The sequence below is a fragment of the Vulpes vulpes genome, chromosome 15, assembly GCF_048418805.1.
Source record: "Vulpes vulpes isolate BD-2025 chromosome 15, VulVul3, whole genome shotgun sequence".
NCBI classification, from domain to species: Eukaryota; Metazoa; Chordata; class Mammalia; order Carnivora; family Canidae; genus Vulpes; species Vulpes vulpes.
Window position 1 is genome coordinate 51,486,911 of NC_132794.1, and position 27,516 is coordinate 51,514,426.

The following is a 27,516-nucleotide window of genomic DNA, read 5'->3' on the forward strand; positions in this document are numbered from 1 at the left end:
GTGCCAGTTTTGTCTCTTCAAATATTTCGGTCCTCCTCCTGACCTGGCTGGGTGGCTGCGAGGCTGAGGAATAACATCCCATCTCTGCAGTACTGCGGAGAAAGTGCTGGAAAAAAGATAAATCACTTATCCCCTTGTAAAATCCACTTAAATATATAAGCATCACCTCAAAGGCCATTTTTACTTATTTTCACAGCAATTCCTCCTCTAGACATGTCTCTTTGTATCACTAACTATCATTCTTTCAGTCATCCAGGCTGAAGACCTATCATACTGGATTTTTCCTTATTTTTCATCTGTCCATATTTAACAGGCTACTATCCTGCCATTTTTCTTTCCTTCCTCCACCGTCCTGGTCTTATATTTCAGAATTTCATTGTCCTAAATACACTTTACCAACATCACTTCCTTGTGCCAAAATCCTCAGTGGGTCCATATTAACTATGAAAAAAAGTCTAAATTCCTTAGTATATTTTAGAACCTTCCATGTCTGGCCATACAGTTGCTAGATTGATCAAATAAAAATATACAAAATTTTGATTTTTAGATAAATAATTTTTGTATGTAAATATATCACATGCAATACTTAGAATGTAATTATACTAATAATTTATTTGCTGTTTATCTGAAATTCTAATTTAACCAGGCATCTTATATTTTATCTGGCAAACCCATCCGGTCCTAACTTGTCTCTCTTTGGTCCTATAACTCAATACTCTCTGTGAATGTTAGCTACTCATGATCTGTCCTTAGGTTTGCTTTGTAGCTTTGCTTGTAGCTTGTATTTTGGCCTCAGGTACCCAAGGAGAAGAAGTATAGCCTTTGGAATCAGAAATATGTAATTTTGAACCTCAGCTTTCTGCTACCAACCCTATGATTTGGACAACTAATTGAACTTTCCTAACTTCAGTTTTCACATCTGTAAAATGTGAGTCCTAATACTCCCACATGAGAGAGAGGTTTCGAGGACTGCAAACCTAGGACAGTCGAGATCTACTTTATGTATTCAACATGTTAATTCATTATCATTCTTGCTAGGGTTTCTGTGAAGCAGACCTTTGGCAGCTCTTTGGGTCCTCAGTTGTACTTCTGGCCATGATTTGTAAGAAGCAATGTGGTCTAGGTTAAGTTGCAAGTCACAGAGGCTGGAGTGGAAGTAAGGGTGATCTCTCCTGGGTGACCTGCCTTTCCAGGTCATATTCTGTGCCTGGCAGTAGGAAGGAAGCAAGCTATGCCCCAGCGGGGATCTGGGGGCAGGAAGCCGAGGGCACTTGCCAACACTGGGAGCCATGCCTGCCTCCACTGGCTCAACCCTACAAAACCTCTCTTCATCTTATTCCCTTCTCAACGTATATTCTATTACTTTCCTTGTTTGTTTACTTATTGCCAAATGTTATCAAAAAGTAGTCATGTTTACTGTTTTCATTTCTTCATGTAATGTTCAGTTTAAACTCTAGTAGGTCTTTTGAAATAGTACTTTCAACTGTCTTCAGTCACCTTCTGATTGCCAGATTCAGACTATTTATTGACAATCTTTGAAACTGCTGAGCACTTGTCTTCATGATGTTTACAATTAGAAATCTAGGTGAAGGGAAATATTCTTATAGTTTGAAAATCAAATCAAATTTATTTTCAACAAAGTTAATTTATCAATTTCAAAAATATCTAAAAAAATAAAAGAAATGTCAGCCTTTTTCTTTTCTTTTCTTTCCTTCTTTCTTTCTTTATTTTTTAATTAATGAGAGCTAAGTTGAAGAACATATAGTAATTTTCTGCCCAGGACAAGCAGCTGAGGACAATCTCAGGCTTTTTCCTGCAGGAACAGTCTCTTTACTATACAGACTAAAATATTTGCATCCCGGGATCAGATTGAGTCCCAAAGAGGATGAAATTAGAGGCTGAGCCTTATATTCCCTGTCCCTTCTCCCAAAGTCACCATTTACATGAGTCTCTGCCCAGCACATCCCAAATACAAATACCCAAAGAGTAGTGAGGGAGGGAACTTCTTTCTAGCTTAAGTCTCTCTATTTGGAAACACGAAGACCGAACATAAGTGTTATCCCTCAAAAGCCTTATTTTGAGGAACCTTCTGTTTTTCAGGTGTTAGTGGGTTCCCCAGGAGCTCCTCATTTATCTTGGTGTGCATTGAGCCATGCAGTTACCTGGGAATTAATTCCCTTTCTAGTCCTACCATCCACTGAGACCAAATGTGCTATTTCTTACTGCAGGTGTGAATGCTCTTAGAGTTGATGCTGCTTCTTTACTATCTGCATGTATTGTCAAGTCTCAGGCAAGCAACTCTGTGCCATGTTCAGAGTCAGAACCACTGGGTCATCTCCTCCAGACCAATCCCCACCTGGGAAAGGCCTTCTTCTTTCCTATTTCTCAGTCCACATGGAAAATCTTTTCCATTCTGCTTGGGCAATACCTGGGTCTTAGTCTACAGCATGACTCAAAAACGAGTCATTTTTTGGTATTTCAGTCTGACCAGGGAATAATTTCCATATTCCCTGCTTCCATCTGCCTGTGCTGGGCCACCAACAGCAACTGGGGGAGTCCTCCCAGATCCCAGCTAGCTCTTCCTCTCCTTTGGAACTGGTCTTTCTCCCTTGCCCTTCTGCCAGTCATCTCCCCACTAGCATTCAGTTATCACATTTTAATTAGGTTTCATATATTTTTAAAGTTTTCACAACTAAATTTATAAATGAGGAAGGTAATGCTTAGAGAGGCAAAGATGTTTACCTAAGATCAAAAAGCTAAGACATGGAGGACCCAGGACTTACACACCCTCTGACAACACAAGTTATGTCCTGCATCTCAGTCAGTGAGGCATTCAAGGTTCCACACTCCTTGGTTTCTAGTCTCTTCCCTACCACATCCCTCTGTCCTCCTGATGCTGTAGTTAGTGCTCTGATTCACCAATACTCTCATTCCTCCACCTTTGTCCATGGTACTTCTTTTTTTAATTTATTTTTTATTTTTTTTAAAGATTTTATTTATTTATTCATGACAGACAGAGAGAGAGAAGCAGAGACACAGGCAGAGGGAGAGGGAGAGAAGCAGGCTCCATGCAGGGAGCCTGATGCAGGACTCCATCCCCAGTCTCTAGGATCACACCCCGGGGCTGAAGGCTGCGCCAAACTGCTGGGCCACCGGGGCTGCCCTGTCCATGGTACTTCTTAAGTGTCAAAGGACATCTTCTCATTCCTCATCTGTAGAAATCTTATTCCATTTTTAAAGCTTACTTAGCTCAAATATAAATTACTATATTGGATAGAACTGCAAAAGACTTAGGAAAAATAATATTGAAGTTAATAAAATCATGAATGAACATCGACTTTTTAACCAAATTCTACGGTGTTAAAAAAAAAAAAGAGAGACGATACATCATGCAGCTTTAAGAGGACAATTTGGGGCCATGGAAGGAAGGATCACATGAAACTGTGAATGTTAAACTAATGGAACATTTTGGGATGCCTGGGTGGCTCAGTGGTTGAGTGTTGCCTGTGGCTCAGGTCGTGATCCAGGAGTCCTGGGATGGAGTCCTGCATCAGACTCCCCACGGGGAGCCTGCTTCTCCATCTGCCTATGTCTCTGTCTCTCTCATGAATAAATATGTAAAATCTTTTTTTAAAAAAATAGAACATGTTATTCAAGGGATGATAAACCTGAAAGATCAGCAACTGACATTTATTGAGCCTTAGCTCCATGCCAGTCCTAAGAAGTAAAAGGAAGAGCTCACTGTTTAACTGGAGGCACATGTGCATACATACACAATTACAATACAAAGTGGCATGTCCTGTAATTTGGTACAATAAGAGCTGTGGGTGGGTCTGGCTAAAGAATCAAGGCAAGCTTTATAGGTGATGCTATACTTTCTTCTAGGGAAGGAATAGGAATTTTGCTGGTAGGTATGTGGCAGCAGGGACAGAAAGATCTTCCAGGCAGATCAAGCACAGTATACAAGCATGGCAACATGAGAGTATGAAGTTTGCATTTGATACTTGTAGAGCAAAGGTAAATGTGTGCATATGGGTAAGTCATGCATGTGTATGTGTGTATGAGTGTGAGATAGTCATGAAGTGTAGGTAAGTGAAGAGTTCTAGAAAATAAAGCTAGGGGGTCATGTAAGGTTTTAACATGAAAAGTTGATGTGAAATGTTAATGAATTTCACTTTTTCTCTATAATTTTGAATAGCTGTGTGATCAGATTTTCTTTTTGGAAAGATCATCTTGGCTGTAGTGTGGATGGTGAATGAAAGATAGTCGAGTCTAGAAGTAGAAATTCCAACAAGAAGTTCAAGTGAGAGATGATGATGATGAGGGCTGGTGTGGAAGACACTGGTGCCCTGCCCAGATCTCCTTTCACCAGTGGAAGTCCCCATTCCCAGCAGTGACTATGGATACTGATAACTCACAGCTGCCCCTTTCTTCAGAGCATCACCCACAACTGACTGCAGCTACCATGCCTGGAAAACAATCTGTGATGCCCCTCTGCCAACCACTGCCCTTGGTTGATGACTGCTAGAAGAGTAGATGAGATTGGCCCTCGTGCCTTAAGGGGGCATAATTCTGCTGTGTGGTTAATGCTTTAAGTCCTTTACCTGTGGATCAGGCCAGGCAAGACTTTACCTGAGACTACATGCTTGTCAGGTTGCTTTCTTTCCCTAGTCTGTTTCTCTCCCTCAAAGTTTTTTTTTTTTAAACTCATTCCCTCAAGAGATCACATGCACCCAAAATCCTCTTTTGGACTCTCTAGGGAACCAGACCTAAGACAGCAAGTATTAACTATTTATAAGGATGGAGATGCCTGATACACTGAATCAAGTAGAATTAGTATGATTGACCGCTAATTGGATGAATGAGAATGTAGTGTAAGGGGAGGAAAAAACCTGAAATGTTCTCTAGTTCTGGCTTGAAACTAAGGGGGTACTATTCATTCACTGAAATATAGGAGAATGGTTCTGGGGTGGGTGAGGGTGGAGATAAGTAATTCAGTTTTGGACAGGCTGGGTTGGAAGATACCTGTGGGACACCCAGGACATTCAGGCAGAGATAAAGAAGGCCATTGGAGTTTATAGAGTTCAGAATAGGAAATCAGAACTGGAGATGTAGATTTGGGAGTCAACAGCAAATAAATGACAGTCACATTAGAGGTATTATGTTCATTGTCCTGGCTCTATACTGGGAAAGTTATAGGATGCTATCCTATTGAATTTCCAATTTAATTTCAGGGAAGGCAATCTAGTTCTCCAGTTTAGACTTTTTGGTCCATTGTTAAAATTCTGAGCTGGATAATCTTTACCTGGCCTTTTTTTTTTTTAAATTCTTCTGTTCTTATTGTGGCTCTGTGTCATCATTAGTGCCAAATGTAGCAAAAGAATACTATAAAAAATAACCATTTTGTTCAACGTGATTATAGTTACATTACTGAGGTATATTATGCCCAAATGAACATGCAGAGTGTTTCTTAGTTGCTTTTTAAGAGCCAGAATTAACTGTTTGCCTAAGGTTCCATAATGAAGGCCATTAACATCCTGAATCTGAAGGCAGAACAATTTTTACCCAATCATCAGTAAACATTAAGCCTCAGTTTCTATTCTCTCTCTGTCAAAAGTAGAGAGACCTGAGGATACCTACCTCAACTTTTAAGATGGAGACCCACAAAAGAAATTACTTGGCAAAGCATCAACTAAATTGCAACAAAGCCTGAAGAATGAGTTTCCCAACAGGGGCAGAGAGTTAAGTATGAAGCATGGGAGAAGACAGGAAAGTAATTCTCCTAGTACATCTTCCAGAGTTCCTTATTGGTGTAATCTGAAGTAGAAAAGAAAAGAATACCTTTTTTACTCACTTAGCCATTGCTGAAGTCTTCCCCATATTGACACAATTTTGTTGCTCTGTATTAATTTAACCACTGTGTTCCTCTGTCTTTTCATTTCATTTAGAGCATTCTCTAAAGGACACCATCATTTTCTAGTCCTCAAGTAGAAAGAGTTTAGTGTTTAAGTGGACCACTGTACCTAAGACTGTACCATTCCTTACTCAGACTACCTTTCTATTAGCAAAGCTAGCTGAGTTCCTTCTCTACAATCAATTTACCAAGATCTTTTTTAGAAAACGTTTAGTCTTGTTAACTGTATCTTAATAATGAAAATTTACTGAACAGTAATATAGGAGACTGTCCATGGACCTTACCTGAACTTATATTTGAAATGATAAATATTATATCAAATATTTAAAATTTTTGTTTCTGGTCATTCTATAAATTAGATGATGTAATGTGGTATGGCGAATAATAGAACTTGTGAAGAAAAGCCCTGTTTCTGGAAATTTTGACAGTGAAGTGAGATTTATGTGGCTACTCTATCATCTGAAAGGTACATATAAGGGATGCCTGGTGGCTCAGTGGTTAAGCCTCTGCCTTCACACTCAGGGCCTGATCCCAGGGTCCTGGGATCAAGTCCCACATTGCTTCCCCTCAGAGAGCCTGCTTCTCCCTCTGCCTATGTATGTCTCTGCCTCTCTCTATGTCTTTCATGAATAAATAAATAAAATCTCTAACAACAACAACAACAACAACAAAGGTACATATATACTTAATGGGCAAAGTTTTTTCCCTTCCCCCTACATTTGCATAACTGCTATATAGGTCCTTAAATATTAATAGAGAAACAAAAATACTATTTATTTACAAACCCCTAAGGAATATCCATGCTCCTTTTCAGGATACCTGGCACTCTGACTCCTGTGTGACACGTTCTCTTGAAATAAACATAATACTATGCTTTAGTTTTAGAGAGCTAGATTTTTCCCATTTTATTTTATTTAAAAGATTTTATTTATTCATGTGAGAGAGAATGAGAGAAAGAGAGATAGGCAGAGAGAGAAGCAGGCTCCACTCAGGGATGTGGGACTCGATCCCAGGACTCCAGGATCCCACCCTGGGCCAAAGGCAGGCGCTCAACGGCTGAGTCACCCAGGCATCCCATCCCATTTTAATAAGAGATCATTTAGTAGTTTTTTCCTCTTAGTATTTGAGCAAGTCACGTTTAAAGAATGATTTCGGAAGGATATCCATATACTGTAGGTACACGTAATGAATCCATCTTATCCTCCAATTCACCAAACTCAGAAAACATAACACCAAATCAAAGAATTTCTTGGTTTTCCTTCCCATCCTCACCCTTCCTCCTCCATGTCTTATAAATCTGACTCAGAAGAGGTAAGCCTCAAAAATTTGCTTCTTGAGTGGCAGCGGGATTTGTCCTAGGGACCCAAAGGCAGTTGTTACAGTGGGTTTGGTTTAGTGGAGTCCAACTACCTGGTTCTAATCTAACTGCCCGTTAAGAGCTGCAATTACAGCTGATCTTGAGGAAGATACTTAGCTTCTCTGTAACTTAGTTTCCTCATTTGTAAAACGAGGATAATATTTATATGTCTACCTTACAGAGAAATGAGCTAATTTTTGCAAAGCATCTCTAACAGTTGCTGTCGCTCAGTAAGTTTGGAGCATTAGCCACTATCAGTACTATCATGGAGCTCAGTCCATGGCTCCGAATCAGTTTGCTGGATTCTAGAAATGTGGCCAACACACAATAAACAAGGAGGAACTTTGGAGAGGAAGGCCCGGCTTCCTAATTCGGCCTATTTAAAGCAAATCTGGGCGCAATAAAAAACAGGACGGATCCTAGAAACGCCAAACAGACTGAAAAGGTGGAAGAGGTAGAGCTAAACCGCGCACGACCCTGGCAGCAACGAGACCAGCCCCCTGGGCCGCCAGACCTCGAGGCGGAAAGAAGCCCTTCCGGGGACAGGCGGAAGCGGCCCGCACTGCCCGGGTGGGTAGGGAAGAACTACCGGGCCTGGGAGGCGCACGTGGGGACCAATCGCCCTCGGGCTCCGCCTTCAGGGGGCGGGACAATGGGGACGTCACGCGTCTTGGGCGGGGCCTCCGCGCAGCCCCGCCCCTCAGCCGTCAATCCTGTGACAGTAGGCGAGCCGCCGGCGCCTAGACTAGGGTGAGAGCCGGAAAAGAGCGTGGACCCGGCGTGGGTAGAAACGGGAAAGCGGTGGGATATGAACATCAGAGATGAGAGAGAGGAAGCAATGGGGAAGAAAGTGAGGGTGGGAGCATGAGAGGGGCCGAAGAAATGGGGACCGAAGGGAGAGCTGTGGGGGGAGCGGGGCGGTGAGGAGACCCAAGGACGAGGAGTGTGCCCGCAGTACGCTGACTGGGTAAAGGGAGGAATAGCGTAACCGCCCCCCCCCCCCCCCCAGTATGGGATATCCGCGGGGTTCATCCCGAGTGGGGCCGTCAAGCAGAGCCTGGGAGTGTTGAGAGTCCGCTGTCGCCTGGGCCCGTCGGATCCCCGAGTTAGCTGCCCCTTTAGTATCAAACTGACGCAAGGAGATTGATTCGAGAGCAGAGGTGACCTCTGAGGCCTTGAAGAGGTGACTGAGACAGAGTTTTCCTTAGCCCTTCTCAGGATTGGGCCTAAACAACCAGATCAGCAGATTCATCCTCTAAATTAACTGCAAAATCACCTGCACATCCTCCACTTTTGAGAAGGGCATCTCTCTTCTTTCCTCTGCCTTTATAGGACACCAGGCATTTTGACTCCTGTGACACATTCTCTTGACATGAACTTCCTTTTTTTTTTTTTTTTTTTTTTAAAGATTTTATTTATTTATTCATGAGAGACACACAGAGAGAGAGGCAGAGACACAGGCAGAGGGAGAAGCAGGCTTCATGCAGGGAGCCCGACGCGGGACTCGATCCCCGCTCTCCAGGATCACGCCCTGGACTGAAGGCGGCGCTAAACCTCTGAGCCACCCGGGCTGCCCGTCATGAACTTCCTGAAGACCGTTTCAGCTGAATTATCTTCTGCCTTTCTGTTAACATTTCTTTCATTGACTTTCAAGTTAGACTGTTTTCTGTAATAATACCTCCTTCCATCCCACCTCTACACAAAACAAAACAAAACAAAACAAAAACTATCCTTGATCTCTAGACTTGTAGACTGGTAAAGCAGGAATGGGGCTTTTGAAATAATCTAGTAGGGAAGCCTCATTTTTAGGTAAAAAACAAAACAAAACAAAACCCTGAGACTCGGAGAGTGCAAGTGACATGTGTTAAGACCTTAGTAAGTATCAGATACTTACTGTTCTTATACAGTCTTCAAAAACCTAGGCTGTAGGTACTTTCTCTTTTTACAAATGAAAAGACAGACTAGGAGTGATTAACCTAATATGTGATAGAATTGGGATTTGAACCCAGGAAATCTGACTTTAAAACCCACCTGCTTAATAATTGAGTAAAAAGAAATACTAGATAAGTGGTAGGACTGTAATTCCAGTTCAGTGGAGTGCTTCCCCCTCCCCCTTTAATCACACCACAGTTTCCATTTCAGTCTAAAGCCCTTTATGTTTTTTGCAAGTTCAGTTATCGGTACTGTATATGAATGGCATGTAAATCAACTTCACTACCTTAAGTTCATTCCCTCAGTTTGGTTCTATAAAACACTTCAGTTTCAAGAAAAAAATATATTTTGGAGTCCCTGCTAAGTTAAGGAATGCTGACTTTACAGCTCTGACCATAGTAGTAGATTTTGCCATGGCTACTGTGGAATAGGCAATCAGGCAGGGGTGGGAGGAAGTTGAGAATAAAGCTGGAAATTATTGGAATGACAGTTGTTAGCACTTCAGGGTTTATTCTATTAACTTTCCCCTCAACTCAAGGCCTCCAAATTTTAGGAGGAGCTCTAAATCTATAAATAAATATCTTATACTTTAGGTACTAACTTCTGCTTACTCATATCATGAAGCTGGAGCTGGTCGTCTTCCTCTTATCATTTTTCCTGCCTGTGCAACTGTTGACGCAATGAGCAGCCCATAATTTCTGGCATCTCATGAAATTATGCAATAATCTCAAATCCTTATCATGTAGAATTTGCCTCTTCCACACTATTCATTGCCTTTTTATAGTTTATCTTTTTTTTCTTATAAAATAAAAAGATTTTATTTTTAAGTAGTCTCTACTCCCAACGTGGGGCTTGAACTTAACAACCCTGAGATGAAGAATCACATGTTTGACCAACTGAGCCAGCCCCCAATTTATCATTTTTTCTGTTTATAATTAGTTTATCTTTCCAAGAACAACCCTCAGTCATGAAATAGTCCTCTAATACTGTATTTTAATCCCCAGAAATTGGCATGATGTATCTTATATATTATATATATTTCTTTTGAATTGTATAATACCTAAATTAATGTTTATTGTAAAAAATTAAAATGACAAATATATAGAATAAATGAGGAAACTTCTTTTACCCTATACTTCAAATCTCATTTTCCTGAAATAACCACTATTAATAATTCAGTATATTCTGTGTCATCTAAATATTTACATAAGTGTGTATGCACACACACACAGTTTTTTAAAACATAAATGAGATGTTGTATCAGCTAAGAGTCTTCAGGAGACAGAAACCACATATTAGATAGGGAAAGTTTAATATAGAGAATTATTAACTAGTAATGGAATTAACTATTAACAGGTAAAAAGAACTCTAAAACAATATAATAGATTTAGGGAGCAGCCACTACTTTTAAGGTTGAGACAAAGTGCTCAAGGAAGGAACAAATTTGGAAGGGTCCACTTTTCTCTAAGACTAAGATTGGACTTTATGGGAGAGCATATGATAGATGATGTCAGTGGATGATGTTTGATGAATTGCTGACGGTCGAGACTGGCACACAGGAAACTGCTGAGCTGGGAGTGCTGATAAACCTCACTAGGAAACTACTGAGATTCCGGGAAGCTTCCCCCAAGGATGCTGGCAGAATTAAATGGAAAGACACAGGGATGCTGTTGAAAACTTAATGGTAGGCAAGCATCACTGGGTATTCCCCCAATACAGAGGGAAAAAAAAGGAGGAAAGCACTTAGGAACCAGGAAGAGAATTCCCCATTCTTCCTGCAGTGTCCCTCTAGCACCCCCTACTGATATAGGTTAGAGTTGTATCAGTTGGCAAAGGAAAAATGTAATATGCAGAATCACAACAGGGCTATGAAGGATACATTTGGAGCTGAGGGGCAGTAAATTGATAACTGGAACAGATACACAACTAACTTTTTTTTACTTCTTAGAGAATTTTCCATATTGATACATATAGATCTTACTCTTTTTGATGATTGTATAATTCCATGTGTCTTCATTTCATTTGTGGACATTAGGTTATTTCCAGTTTTTCACTACTAAATGGTGAATATCCTTATACATATCACTTTGTATGTATGGCAACTATATCTTTCGGATTGATTTTTAGAAGTGAAATTGCTGGATCACAGGATATACATTCTGTTTTAGACTTTGGTAGTTATGCTACAAATTGTTTTTCATGTATGTGATAATGCTGGTTTAGTCAAATTTTCACCAAAATGGATATTGTAAACCTTCCCTTTTTTTGCCATTCTGATGAGCAGAAAATGATACTATTATTTTAATTTGTATTTTCTTGATTCTTAAAGAGACTGAGCATCTTTTCATATGTTTTCAGCCCTTTGTTTTTCTGTCATTCTATGAACATTGTTTTTTTTTTTAATTACAAAAGTAATTTTTGTAATAATTCAATGTTAGAGTATATAAAGGAAAAATGATGATGGTTAACACATAATGAATGGCAATTATGTGCCAGGCACTGTTCTAGGACTTTACTTATGTTAACTTAAGCACAATCTCCCAGCCATTACCATCTGAGATAACTGCTGTTTACAGTTGGGTGTGCAGTCTTCTAGATTTTTTTCCTAGGCTACACACACATAGAATCTTGTTCCTTGGGGCTTCTTGTTTTCTTTGGTCTCACAAAAATGGAAACCTTTCCCCATATATTGCTTTACAATATGCTTTTTGCCCACTTAGTTATGTTTTGGACCTCTTTCTAAACCAATATATAAAAATTTATTCACCCTTTTTAACGTCCTCATAATATTTCATTGTATGGTTACCATAAATTGTCCATTCCTATACTAGTGAGTATTTATTTTGAATCAGTTATTTTGCTAAGATAATCAATGCTGCAATGAACATTTGTATGTGTATCTTTATACAGTCATTAATTTAAATTTTCAATTTTTTCTGAGAATAAAATGTTAGAATACTGCTGGGGCATCTGGGTGGTTCAGTTGTTTAAGATCCAACTCTTGATTTTGGCTCAGGGTCCTGGGATCAAGCCTCAGGAGCCTCACCTCATGTTGGGCCTGCACTCAGCAGGAGTCTGCTGGAGATTCTGTCTCCTTCTCCTGCTTCCCCTCCCCCCATACTCACACATGCACACTCTTTCTCTAAAATAAATAAATCTTTTTTGGAAAAAGTTAGATTACAACTTCATAAATCTTCAGACTTTCTTGTCGGCCTCTCTCTCTCTCTCTCTCTCTCCCTCTGCTCCTCCCCAGCTCGTGCTCACTCGCTCACTTGCTCACTCTCTTTCAAATAAATAAAATCTTAAAAAATATAGCCTGTTAGGTATTCACTATCTTCCTACCTTACATTACATCTCTGTAAGTCCTGATCCTTAGTGCAATGGTTTTTCTTTTCTAGTTTACTCAGTAACCACTTTCTTTTTTTTTTTTTTAATTTTTATTTATTTATGATAGTCACACACACACACAGAGAGAGAGAGAGAGAGAGAGAGAGAGGCAGAGGCACAGGCAGAGGGAGAAGCAGGCTCCATGCACCGGGAGCCCGATGTGGGATTCGATCCCGGGTCTCCAGGATCGCGCCCTGGGCCAAAGGCAGGCGCCAAACCGCTGCGCCACCCAGGGATCCCCAGTAACCACTTTCAAACCAATCTGAGCTCTTTCAAATTCCCTAGGTTTTCAGAAAGGCAAGGTTCTTCCCTACTGTCTCTATGCCACTTAGGTTTATTGCCCGTTAGTATCTTAGTGAACTTAAAATGATAATCACATGTTTCACCTGTCCAACCAGCATTCCCAGAGTTCTACTAATTAGAAAATTCTTTCATTTGCTTTTTTCTGATTATATACCCTCTGCTCCCTTTTTTAGAACTAAGAATGTTCAGATGCATCATTGCTTCAGAGGAGAAAATCTGTTTTATGCCTCCTTGTTTTGTTTTTGCTCTGTATTTGTATTTGTTTGTTTCACTATTTTTTGTTTGTTTTTCTGTCTCACTTCTAAGGCTTTTTTGATAGGTCCTTCAGCATCTCCTCTATTCTTTTAAAAATTGAGGCAAGATTCATATAACATAAAATTAACCATTTTAAAGTATACAATTCAGTGACATTTAAAACATTCATGATGTTAAATCACCACCTCTATCAAGTTCCAAAATGTTTTCATTACCCCAAAAGAAACCCTATATTCATGGTCACTCCTCACTCTTCACTCCCCCAAGTCCCTGGCTACCACCAAATCACTTTCTATCTCTATAGATTTACCTATTCTGGATATTTCATGTAAGTAAAATCATATAAAAAGTGGCGTTTAGGGTCAGATTTCTCCCACTAAGCCTAGTGTTTTTGAGGTTCTTCCACATTGTAGCATATATCAATACTTCATTCCTTCTTATGACTAAAATTCCACCATTGGTGTATATCACAATTTGTTTATCTATCCATTCATCTATTAAAGGACATTTAGACTGTTTCTACCTTTCACTATTGTGAGTAATGCTGGTATGATTATTTGCATGTATATATATTTGAGCCCCTGTTTTCAAAGCTTCTGGATATTTACCTAAGAGTGGGATTGCTGGGTCACATGGTAAGTCTGTTTAACTTTTTGAGGAACCATCAAACTGTTTTTCATAGCGGTTGCCCTGTGTTACATTTCCACCAGCAGTACGCAAGGGTTCCAATGTCCTCCTATCCTCATCAACACTTATTTTCCATTTTAAAAATAGTCATACTAGTGGGCTTAGAGTTGTATCTCATTGTGGTTTTCCTTTGTATTTCCCTAATGATGAGTGATGTTGAGCATCTCTTCCTGTGCTTGTTGGCCATTGGTATAACTTCTTTGAAGAAATGTCTATTGAAGTTCTTTGCACATTTTTTTAAAAGATTTTATTTATTTCTTCATGAGAGACACAGGAGAGAGAGAGAGAGAGAGAGAGAGAGAGAGAGAGAGAGACAGAGACAGAGACACAGGCAGAGGGAGAAGCAGGCTCCATGCAGGGAGCCTGACATGGGACTCCTGGGTCTCCAAGATCACACCCTGGGCTGAAGGCGGCGCTAAACCACTGAACCACCCAGGCTGCTCTCTTTGCACATTTTTACTTTGAGTTGCATATCTTTTTGTGGTTGAGTTGTAACAGTTCTTCATATATTCTGAGCACTAGATCCTTTATCAGATACATGATTTGCAATTTTTTTTCTTCTATTCTGTGGGTCATCTTTTCGGTTTTTTCTTTCTTTCTTCCTTTCTCTCTCTCTATCTCTCTTTTTTGTACTGCTATTTATTTTTGTGAAGAGGTAAATCATGCACTTTGCAATGAAATCCCAAAGGAGACCTCATATCCCCGTGGGACACAGTACCCCCAGAGTAGGTCCTTAAGGCATGACACAGGCCTGGTTCTTTTTTTTTTTTTTTTTAAGATTTTATTTATTTATTCATGAGAGACACAGAGAAAGAGAGAGAGACAGACACAGGCAGAGTGTCTCCCATACTGGGAGCCTGACTGGGACTCCGTCCCAGGTCTTCAGGATCGGGGCCCTGGGCTGAAGGTGGAGCCAAACCGCTGAGTCACCAGGGCTGCCCAGGCCTGATTCTTTAGCCCTATTAGGGCTTATCTTTTCATTTTCTTGATAATATCCTTTGATGCACAAAAGTTTTTAATTTTGATGATGTCGAATTTATCTTTGTTGTGGTTGCTTGTGTTTCTGATGTCATATCTAAGAATCCATTCAGAATCCAAAATAATGAAGGTTTACCCATAGGTTTTTTCCCAAAGAGTTTTATAGTTTTAGCTTTTACATTTTGGTTGTTGATCCATTTTGAGTTAATCTTTTGTATATTGTATGAGATAGGAATATGAATGTCCAGTTGTGCTAGCACCATTTATTGAAGAAACTATTCTTTTCTTATTGAATGGTCTTGGAATCCTTGTTGAAAATCAATTGCCCATAGATGTATGGGTTTATTTCTGGATTCTCAGTTATATTTCATTGGATGTTTATCCTTATGCCAGTACCACACAGATTTTAAAGTACAGTAGTCATGTAGTTAAGTTTTACAATTAGGAAGGGAGTCCTCCAACTTTGTTCTTCTTTCTCAGTATTGTTTTGGCTAATTAAGGCCTATTACAAATCCCTATGAATTTTAGAAGATTGACTTTTCTGTTTCTTTAAAAAAACTTGATTTTTAAGTATTGTCTCTTCCTCCTTCAGTTTATCCTTCCCGCTGATACCACAGTTTCCTATATCTTTTAAAGATTTTATTTACTTATTCATGAAAGACACAGAGAGAGGCAGAGACACAGGCAGAGAGAAGCAGGCTCCCTGCTGAGGACCTGATGGGGATCCCAGGACTCCGGGGATCACTCCAGTATCACTCAGGTATCACGACCTGAGCTGAAGGGCAGACATTCAACTGCTGAGCCACCCAGGTGTCCCAAGATGTACATTTCTTATCATGTTAATAAGTCCCTCAAATTTTGCCTCTTCCTTGAAATTCCTCAAATTGATTATTGAAAAGAAAAACCAATTACCTTTTTTCTCCTAATACATTTAGACATGAAATTCCTGAGTTGCACTTGCTTCAATATCATTCCCACATATGTTATTCTTGCTTTAATGAAAATGCACTTAAAATAACATAATTTAGAATTAGAGGGGACTTTAGGAATATAATGCAGATTCCTATTTAAATATGATCAACTGAACACATTCATTTATCTCTGCTGCTTATCCAAAGTCCTCTAAAGAGACAATAAGCTCAAATGCATAATTTGGTGGTGAGCAGATAACAGCAACCACATTTTGGAAGTTATAAAGCAGGTACAAGTGTGGGGGCTGATTTTGCAGAGTAGTAGCTCACTAAGCTCTTAGTAGGGGAAATAGAGCAAGCCAATTTTCAGAACCCCTAGGGGAGCTTAAATGTTGGAGGTACTAGATACCTCTGACAGAGGGAGTATGAGTGAGAAAAAATATGAGGCATTGCTGAGGACAGAGATACTGTACTGAAAATGGGAATTAAACAAAAGGCAATATTAGATGGCAAGATCTATCAGCCCCTGCTTCCAACTCAGCTCTGAGGGTACTGGCAACCAGGCTTACTCCATTCCTTCCTCCATCCACAGCTGATTGGATAATTTCTCACTAGGAAAACTTTCCAGCCCAAGAGGGGCAAAATCCTGCAATTCGAAAAAAATCATCCTCCATTGACCAGCTCCTACCCTACCTCATCCCTGCTAAGGCCTCACTCCAACAGCCAAGGCTTGCCCTCAGACAATCAAGGAAAGCCTCCAGCAGAAGAGAAACCAAAATGAACAAAAAGGAACTCAGAGAAAATAGAGGCTATGAAATTGGTAGGAGAACTTGTTTTAAAAACCCTATTGCCTATCCTTGTAGATATCCTTGTCCCACAAAGGAAAGAACACATTCAAAAGGAACATTCAGAAGGAAAAAAATGTGTTTGTAAATTGAAAATAGTATAGTAGAAATGAAAAATTCAACAAAAAGGAAGGAAAATAAGGTGAAGAAACGCCTGAAAACTGTAACCAGCTATACTCACACAACTTACTGTTACCTTTATAGAACTTCTATTTCAATCTTGTTGGCAGTATAACTTTACTATTACAGGGAACTCCTTCACAGGGCAATGAAGATGTAAATAACTTCTCTGGGAGTTTCATTCCCTAGGAAGCTTATTTAAAATGAGAAGCAAACTGGTTAGCTCACCAATAGTATCAGTTTATTCCTGAAGACTCCCAGATCCTGGGGCACTTGGGTAGCTCAGTCAGGCCTCTGCCTTCAGCTCAGGTCATGATCCCTAAGTCCTGGAATCAGCCCCCAGTCTGGCTTCCTGATCAGTGAGGAGTCTACTTCTCCCTCTCCCTCCACCCCTTCCTCCAGGTCGTGCTCTCTCCAGCTCTATCAAATAAAATCTTAAAAAAAAAAAAAGTCTCTTTGATCCCTCATCTCAAAATCCTTGCGTGCTATGTCCTCCATCCCTGAACTATTATCTTTGTTCAATCTTAATCAAGTGGTAGCATTGAAAGACCTGCCTTAGGGATCCCTGGGTGGCGCAGCGGTTTAGCGCCTGCCTTTGACCCAGGGCACGATCCTGGAGACCTAGGATCGAATCCCACGTCGGGCTCCCGGTGCATGGGGCCTGCTTCTCTCTCTGCCTCTCTCTCTCTCTCTCTCACTGTGTGCCTATCAAAAAAAAAAAAAAAAGACCTGCCTTAAACCAGACTTCAAAACCTCAGAAATATCTCACCTTTGCCTTTCTCCGTCTGAGAAGGCTTTCTCCTCTGAGAGGCTACTAGAGAAGGCTTTCTCCTCTGAGAGGCTACTAGTAGGCTGTCAAGTTAGTAGGAATAAACTCAGTTTTGTTTTATCAGCAAGTTTTTCAGCCATATTTTGGTAAACCCAAAATCATCACTTCTTAAAAAGTAGTGCAAAAAACCCCACAGGGGCACTTGGGTGGCTCAGTGGTTGAGCATCTGCCTTTGGCTCAGGTCAGGATCCCGGGATCCCAGGAAGGAGTCTTGCATCAGGCTCCCTATAGGGAGCCTGCTTCTCCCTCTACCTATGCCTCTGCCTCTCTTTGTGTGTCTCTCATGAGTAAGTAAATTAAATAATTTTTTTAAAAAACCCACAAAAAAGCAGAGGGGAAAGTGGGAGAAAAGGGATAAAAAAGTTAAAAAAAGATCAATTCAGGAGGTTTAATATCCAAGTTACAGGAATTCCAAACAAAATGAGAACAGGGAAAATGATGAAAAAAATATCAAAGAAGTAATTCCAGGAAACTTCCCAGAACTGAAGGACATACATTTCCAGAATAGAAGGCACGATGGATCAAAAGAGACTCATTCCAAAGCTAAAATCAAAACTGTAAAATTTCAGAATCTAAGGCAAAGGGGGAAAAGTTCTTGGTTGCCCGCAGATTATTGCCACCAGATGGCAGTATTGCCTCAAAAGCTCTATTTCTAAGATGGGATTTTAGGACAATTTCTCCACTTCTTTCCAAAGATTTAGAAAAGAGGTAGGCTTAGTTTGGATTATTTCCATTTAGTCACGTTCTATCAGAGCTCTCACTCCTGATTTTTTCCTAAAAGGCTCTGCTAAAAGGTCAGCATACAATCTGCCTGAAGGAAGAAAAAAGACTCAATTATCTTTGAGGAATTGGTTTGTGAGGCTCTGAAGGGAAAAAGACTTAAGAGAATTGACTCTGAGCTTTAACTGTTTTACAAAGGAAGACTCCTATATGCAGGAATTCTACAAAGCATCCATGCATTCATTCTCTCCAGTCTCATTATATGCTAGGTATTAGCAATAACCCAGGGGAAAAAATCAGACATGGATTCAAGGAGCTTCATTCCAAATATCCAAAAAACCCCCACAAGTTCAATCACATATCTATCTGAGGAATTTGATAGAGGCCAGGATGGAAAGTAAGCAGACCAATTGTGTAGGTGGGAGATACAGATGACTTGGATTAGGATGGTGTTAGGGGAAAGAGAAGTTGATGCATTCAAGATGTATTGGAGTTAGATAGAACTGATAGGACTTGGTCATTGGATGCAAGAGGTCAGAGAGCAGATGCATTAACATCTCTGGATTGAGCAAGTGGCTGGGTGCATGGATTGGCATTTTTTCAGGTAGAGAAGACTTGGGTAGAGAAAGATTTTAGAGGATAGGATGGTAGATAAGAATCAAGATTTCAGTGAAAAATGTTAATTAAATTGCTCCTCCCTAGGCATTTGGGTTCTGGTGGATGTCGTTTAACCAGGCTAGGATGGAGTTTGCACCAGTCTATTTCTCAGTAGAATGGTTTGGACTGGCATATTTGGTTTAAATTGGCTTTTGGTTGGCATTCATTTAGTTAAAAATTGCTGTTGATTCATTTCTCCTACTGAGCAATAGCAAAATCAGCTTAAATTTTCAGAGTTTTTTGTTTTTTGAGCTGGGCATTTGAGAGTTAAAGAAAACAGGACAGGGGTGCCTGACTGGCTCAGTCAGTAGAACATGTAACCCTTGATCTTGAGTTTGTGAGTTCCAGTCCCATGTTGGATGTAGAGATTACTTAAAAATAATATCTTAAAACAAAACAAAAAACAGGGCAGAGCACCTTTTACATTGTGTGTGTGTGTGTGTGTGTGTGTGTGTGTGTGTGTGTGCTCTGTTCAGGAGGAGGACATAATCTTAAAGACAAGAAGCTTCTAGAAATGCAAGACCACTTATGCTGATGGAACCTCTCTAGTTGCTATGTGCAGGTAAGATCCTGGTGTGATTTTGAGGTGACAGAGATGAAAATTTCTTCCCTTGACTCTGAAGATAGAGACCACGTTTCGTCCCCAACATAGTACCTGAACTCAATAAATGTGTGTTGAAATGAAACCACTCCATCTGGATCATTTTTCATACTTCAGACCTCAGTCAGACTCTCCATAGGACTTGAAATACCCTGTATTACCTATTTCCCAAAAAGTTGTTGCATAACTTGTGGGCTAGGAGTAGGTGCCTCTCCAAACTCATCACAGTTCAGGACTATATCAACAGGCGTGTTAGAAAAAGGCACATGCCCCACTGCACGGGAATATTTTGCCATTATCAACACAGTGTTAAGCAAAGTTGTGTTTTTTTAAAGATTTTATTTATTTATTTATTCATGACAGACACAGAGAGAGAGGCAGAGACATAGGCAGAGGGAGAAGCAGGCTCCATGCAGGAAGCCTGATGTGGGACTCAATCCCAGGACTCTGGGATTACACCCTGAGCCAAAGGCAGACACTCAACCACTGAGCTACCCAGGCGTTCCTAAGGCAAAGTTTAAAATCTACTTAGCCTTCAGTGTTTTCATTTGTATCCTAGAGGTTGAGTATTTTGTGCTGTGCTTATAATCAACAGTTACCCCACACGCCTCCTTTGATTCACTCTGCATTTTCTCTGTACCTGTTTGCTTGCACCTTTGGACTGGTTTTTTGAAGGGAAGGATTCTGTCTTTTTAAACTTCATACTTTCATACAGTGTAGAACAGGGCTATTTTATAGCCTCGGTAATGCTATATTTAAAGGAATGACCTAGGAGAGCTTTAGCTCGCCACTCCAGTTTTCACATCTCCACAACCCTCCTTCAGAATCATAATTAATATATAAAAAGAAAAAAGTTTAAGAATTACAAATAAAACCATTTTTAGAAAACACATTGTTTTTATTGTTGTCTAAGTAAAAACAGCGTGCTTACTATGCAGAAGTAACACGAAGTTAGGACAAGTCCTGTAGCTTCCCCTTCCCATCAGATTGTTATTCCTAAGCATTTACCGGGTAAAGAAATCTGACACTCCTAGTGCTCAAGAGATTGTTAACAGCTGTTATTAAAGAATGGCAGCCAAAAAAAAAAATTGGATGCCAGTGCCTGGCAAAGGATGTAGCATTCATCTGAGAGCTGAGTCTCTCTTTCCTTGTCTTTCCTTCTCCTATTAGGTTATATTATATCTGTGCTGTGGCCTGTATTCTGGATTTTCAGAAGACTTTGTTCTTATTTATCTTTACTTGTGTGATTCTCATCCAAAGCTTATTGTGTAGTAAATTCTTTGGGAAGTGATATGGCTAAAGTACTATGAAAAGTCCCCCTTGAACATTTTACCTGAAATGTTAAGTAAAGAAAAAGTCAGGCTGCCATCTGGAAGCCAGACTCAGTTGTAAGTTCTTTCAAAGCAATGCAGTATGGGATATTTAAACAAACTAAAATTCTAGAAAGTTTTATGTAGCAAATTTTGGTTTACTGCATTTGGGGAGGGTAGTTTAGAAACATCATAGCACATGTACACCTCAACCTAAATAACCTAAATAATAAAATGTGTAATATTAATGTGTGTAAATAATAAAATGACAGTAATATTACTGTCCCTCAGTTCTGAAGACTTTTTCTAGGGGTACCTGGGGTGACTCAGTCAGTTAAGTGTCTGACTCTTGGTTTCTGCTCAGTTCATGATTTTGGGGTTGTGGGATTGAGCCTCATATGGGGGTTCCCTGCTCAGCAGAGTGTCTGCTTGAGGTTCTCCCTCTCCCTCTGCCCCTCCCCTGATCTATTCTCTCTCTCTCTCTCAAATAAACAAATCTTTAAAAAAAACAAAAAACTTTCCCAAGTTTTTCCTCATTAAAACAATAAACTGCTTGGGGCACCTGGGTGGCTCAGTTGGTTGGGTGACCCAACTCTTGATTTCAGCTCAGGTCCTGATGTCAGGCTCTGTACTTGGAGTGGAGTCTACTTAATTAAAAAAAAAGTGGGGGGGCGCCTGGGTGGCTCAGTCGGTTGAACATTTGACTCATTTCACCTTGGGTTGTGAGCTTGGGGTTATGGGATTGAGCCATTGAGCATTGGGCTCCATGTTCAGCGGAGAATGTGCTTGGGATTCTCTCTTTCCCTCTCCCTCTGCTCCCTGCCCTCCTCCCACTCATGCTCTCTCTCTAAAATAAATGGATAAATCATTTTTAAAAATTATAACTGCTTTATAGTGTAATCAATCAAAAGAACAAAAAATAAGGGGTTTAAATACTGAAAAGGAGATGGAAAATTATCATTATTTGCAGGCAACATTATAATATACCTGGAAAACCTAAGAGAATCAGCTTTTAAAAGTCATTAGAAATAATAGGAATATTTGATAAGGCAGTCTTACAAAATAAATGTATAAAAATCAGTAGCATTTTCATATTTCAACTACAACCAGTTCAAAAATATCATAGGTAAAATGATGGCAATCACAAATCAAAACAACAATAACAACACACCCTAACAGGAAATATACGGGATCTAGAAGAAGAAAAATATAAAGCTTAGTAGAGGGTATAATAAGTCCTAGTCAGAAGACTCTGTACTATGAATATATGTATTTCTTCTTCATTGATCTATGGGTTCAATGAAATCCCAATAAAAACGATAACTGCATTTTTTTTTGGCAACTTGATTTTCAGCTCAACTAGAAAGTAATTACATGAAATTGATCAGCAAAATAAATAAAAATAATAAATAATAAAGACTTAGAAGACTTAGCTCTGGTAGCCAGTTTCCAAGATGGAGTCTAATGATCTCTGTCTTCTGGTTTTCACACCTTTGTTACTCTTCCCTCACTGTACCAGTATAAGGTTGACAGATGAAATATAGAATGCCAAATTAAATTTGAATTTCAGACAAGCAATGTGTATTTCTTAGTATAAGTGTATCTTTAGTTGCAAGGGACATAGTTATAATAAAAAGTTTTGTTGTTTATCTGAAAATCAAGTTTAACTGAGAATACTATTTTGTTGTTGTTGTTAAATCTGAAACCCTATTAAACCAATGTGGATCTGACTAGTAGCTTATGAAAAAACTAATGGTATGTCATTTTCAAGATTAAGTTATAAAAGACTGTGGCTTCTGTCTTGGATACCCTCCCACTCCCCAATTTCTCCCCTGGAGGAAGCAAGCTGCAATGCTGTGAGCAGCCCTATGGAGAGACCCTACATAGCAGGGAACTAAAACCTCTGGCCAGCATCAAGTAAGGAACTGATGCCTGTCAACAATGTGAGTGAGCTTAGAGATGGATCCTTCAACCCCAGTCCAGCCTTAAAATAACTGCAGCCCCACCACAACCTTGTGAGAGACAACCAGAACTACCTGGCTAAACTAATCCCAGATTCCTGGCCCTTAGAAATTGTGTAAGATATAATAAATGTTGTTTTAAGGGTCTACCTTTTGGGGTAATTTACTATGCAGCAATAGGTAACTAATACATTGACCCAATTGGATATTTGATCATAAAGTTATAATGATAAAAACAGTTTGTTATTTAATGCAGGAATCTATACTTAAATGGAATAGCATTGAGAATCTAAAAATGGAAATGTATATGAAAATTTTGTGTATGATGCAGGGATCATTCCAAATCAGTGTGGAAAATAATTAGTAAATTAATGACTTTGGAATAATTGCATAGCCATTTAGAACCTTGGTTTATTTCAAATTCCACTACTTCATTGATGGTATAGAGGGAAGTGATTACTTTTTGTACACTAATCTTGTATTTACATCCTTGTTATATAATTGCTTGACAGTTCCAGGAGTTTTTCTTTTGATTCTTTCAGATTTTCTATATAGCAATCACTTTGTCTGTCAAATACAGTTTCATTTCTTCCTTCCGAATTTGCTTATGTTCTTTTTCCTTGTCTTTCTGTATTGCATTAGTAAGAACTAAAAGGAAAAGGAGTGGTGAAAAGGGACATCCTTGCCTTGCTCCTGATCTTAGTCAGAAAGCTTCTAGTTCTCACCATTAAATATGATGTTAGTTATAGGTTTCTGTAGATGTTCTTTATCAAGTTGAGGAAGCTTCCCTCTATTCCTAATTTTCTGGTAGATTTTATCAGATTGGGTGTGGGATTTGTCAAATGCTTTTTCTGCATCTATTGATATGATCTTTTTTTTTTAAAGTTTTATTTATTTATTCATGAGAAACACACACACGCACAGAGGCAGAGGCACAGGCAGAGGTAGAAGCAGTCTCCACGCAGGGAGCCGGACATGGGACTCGATCCCAGGTCCCCAGGATCACGCCCTGGGCTGAAGGCGGCGCTAAACCGCTGGGCCACCAGGGCTGCCCCAGCTCATGTGATTTTATTTAGCCTGTTGATGTGATGGATTACAACTGATTTTTCAAATGTTGAATTTACATACATGGGATAAATCCCATTTGGTCATGGCATATAATTCTCTTTATATGTTATTTGATTTGGCTTACTAATGCTTTGTTAAATATTTTTACATCTATAGTCATGAGAATCTGTCTATAATTTACTTTTTCAAAGACCTAATGTCTTTGGTTTCGGTATCAGGGTAATTCTGGCCTCACAGAATCAGGAAGTATTCTCTCTGCTTCTATTTTCAGGATGAAATTATGGAGAATTGGTATAATTTCTGTATTAAATATTTGGTAGGATTCACCAATGAACCCTTCTGGGCATAATGTTTTTTAAAAAACAAATTTGAGGGCAGCCCTGGTGGCTCAGCGGTTTGGTACTGCCTTCAGTCCAGGGCATGGTCCTGGAGACCCGGGGTCGAGTCCCAGGTCAGGCTCCCTGCATGGAGCCTGCTTCTCCCTCTGCCTGTGTCTCTGCCTCTGTCTCTCATGAATAAATAAATAATAATCTTTTAAAAAATAAAATAAAATAAAAACAAATTTGAAAAAACCCACATTTCACTGAAATAAGAGGAAATACTTATTATTTAGATTGAAATGAAATTGGTTTTCCTCACTAAAATCAATAGTCATATTTTCTGTCGTAAGCATAGATAAACCACAAAACTCTTATTTTTGTAAGTTTTTCAAGTCAAGATGAAGAAGTAGATACAGCCACAGAAAAAGAAGAAAATAAATCAATTCTTAGGATCCATGGTCTCTGATTTTAGTTCAATCATGACACAGTAGTATTTAATACATACTTGCTTAAAAGCTTAAGATTCAGGAAGGTATAGCTTAACAAAGTAATAAATAGCAACAACCAGATATGGAACAAGAATGGCAGGTTCTCCCATTTGAACTTCAACTGTAACTTGTTCCTTTAAGTTCACATGATAAGGACAAAACCTGTACTGACACTCTTGTTTAGCGAGCTCATAGTTTCTCTCTCTCTGATACTCCTATTAAGTGTACATTACAAATCTTTAACATTATACTTAAAGCCCTTATAGTCAAAGGTCAGTTGTGAGATTCCTTGTAATATTTTATAAAATCTATTCTTTCCACCTATACCTCCTCCAAATTTATTCCTTCAAAGAAGTGACGACTCAATACAATTAGATTCACAGTGATAATAAATGCTATATCCAAAATGACTTTAAACATTTCTAGAGTGCCAGAACCAGAGATCACGCAGAAATGAAACAACATACTTGCAATATTATCATCTGGAAGAACATATAAATCTTCAAGGTGTCAGCATTAAAACAGGTTGTTTACATAGATATATTATCAATGCCTAATGTATTCAATAAGAGGTGTATAGGCAAGGAAATTCAGTGATTAAATGGCCTATATACACCTTACAACTTTTCCACCAAATATTAAATATAGGAGAAAACCTTTTTTTTAAAAAGACTTTACTTATTTATTTGAGAGAGAGCATTGGCAGGGAGGGGGAGGGGTAGGACAGAGTGAGAAGCAGGCTTCCCACTGAGCAGGGAGCCCAATGTGGGGCTCTATCCCAGGACCTTGGGGTCATGACATAAGCCAAAGGCAGATGCTAAACAACTGAGCCACTGAGTGTCCTAGGAGAAAATCTATTTTTTAACATTCTCTTAGGTACTTTTTTATGGTTTATGAATTACCTCTAGGAAGCATTGACTTGTTTGTATAGAGTTTGATATATGTGTCTACCATTAAATCCAGATCATGTTTTATGTAAGAGTTTATGTTAAGCAAAGCCAAGTTACTTGGCCTTCATTCCATCAAATGCTTTTTAGGTGCATTCTGGAATGCTTTTGAGATGCTTCTGAGCATTTTCACAGCACTCATTTTCAACCTTCGTCATAGGAAGAATACATAAGACTTTTAGCAATGCGTAAACATTAGAATAAATTTGAGGTCAGGCAGATGGACGGCTTCCTAAGCAGTGGATGCGAGCTCTACCTCTTTCCCTCTGTGTTTCTACATGATTTTCTACCAGTGAAGCTGGGCTGGGAGTGTACCAGGATTGGCTAAATCACGTTTGTACAAGTCAGCTGATGTCTACCAGTGAAGCTGGGCTGGCAGTGTACCAGGATTGGCTAAATCACGTTTGTACAAGTCTCTGATATATTGAATTTGAGCTGTCCCATGACAGACAGTACCTGAGATCAGTGTTTACAAGCTTTGGGGGTATTTTTCTATCGTTCTTTAGGTTCCTGAGTAATGTCTTCCACTGTTGAAAAACTTAGGGATCCTTTATAGTAATTCTTAAAGATTAGCTGAGATTCCAGTTTACCTTGCTGAGCTCTGTGGAATGTCTCAGGGAGTTTCATTTGAATATCAAGTTGGTTATCAAATTTATGGCTTCATCCAACCAAAATCCATAGTAGGTTTTAATGTTTTTCATCACCTCATTAGTGAATGCAACACTGCAGTCAAGCTGCTAGCTGCAAAGAAAACATCTAAGATGTGTCCTATGGGAATTTTGTCCAATGGCTCTTATAAAAGATAGGACATTTTTTTAAAGGTTAAGATAGGATATTTTTAAGAACAACAATGACAAAAATAAAATAAAAATCTGTTGATAGTGCGGCAGAGGGACAGATTCTTAGCAGCCATAGTTATTCCATCTAATATTTATGTTTTAATTTATACCATCCAAACATAAATGCTTGCAGGAAATCTATTAAAATTTCAAAAACATCATGCTTGTCTCTCCATTGGATAATGACAATTTTCCTTCAGCTCATTACTCTTTTCTTCATTATTCTGAGAAAAGACAGAAATTACACTGTCACATTTTGAAAGAGTTGCAGTGATTGATGGGTGAAAGAACAAACCTTCCTCAATTGTTCCCAATACAACAGATACTCCCATAACAGGCACTGATTTTGCCAACCACTTATTTAAGGCACAGGAAGAGCAGAGTGTGTAGAGAGCTTAGGGCCATTCCTCTAAAAGTCTTGAAGCAACTTTCATTTTTCATGCAAATCTACTGGACGTATGGCCCTCCTGGCCACAACAGTACTCCATATTTAGTTCCCATTTCTTGGTTATTATGGTATGAAATTACACAATCAAAATTTCTGCATTTGCTTCCGAAGGCAAGACGCCCACAACTTCTTCTCCCTGGTGTGGATCCATCAACTAACCTTACCAACACAGGTGGGTGTTCGTTCCCCTGCTTTGTCCATACGTCACCAGTGACCATGAAAGAGCAGTGAGTCGGGCAGCCCTGGTGGCTTAGCGGTTTAGCGCCTCCTGCAGCCCGGGGTGTGATCCTGAAGACTCCGGATCGAGTCCCATGTCAGGCTCCCTGCATGGAGCCTGCTTCTCCCTCTGCCGGTGTCTCGGCCTCTCTCTCTCTGTCTCTCATGAATAAATAAATAAAATCTTAAAAAAAAAAAAAAAAAAAAAAAGCAGTGAGTCTCACTTCCCTGATGGTTTCTTCCGAAACGCAGCAGCACTCACAGATCTCTCACCTGACTGTGCTGTTTCCAGTGGAACTTGTTAGTGCGTACGGTCTCCAAGTGCTTTCTCAGGACCTCTTCACCAGAATTTATCCCTCACATCAGCAATGCTTGAAAGTTATCAGGAGCTTAGAGAGTTTATGGGGTTTCATCAGCCTCTGG

At 39.5% G+C, this 27,516-nt stretch overlaps 1 protein-coding gene and 1 pseudogene across 1 annotated transcript in view; one reads left to right on the forward strand and one right to left on the reverse strand.

The window, feature by feature from the left end:
- The window catches only part of SLC28A2 (solute carrier family 28 member 2), a 36,048-nt gene extending 27,630 nt beyond the window's left edge, over positions 1-8,418 (forward strand). The window contains 2 exon segments of the mRNA XM_025998372.2: positions 7,756-7,992; positions 8,281-8,418. Coding sequence (XP_025854157.2) covers positions 7,756-7,992; positions 8,281-8,418 — 375 coding nt within the window.
- Positions 8,419-25,504: 17,086 nt separating this feature from the next.
- On the reverse strand, positions 25,505-27,095 carry LOC140595571 (52 kDa repressor of the inhibitor of the protein kinase-like; annotated as a pseudogene).
- Between the last annotated feature and the right edge of the window lie 421 nt (positions 27,096-27,516).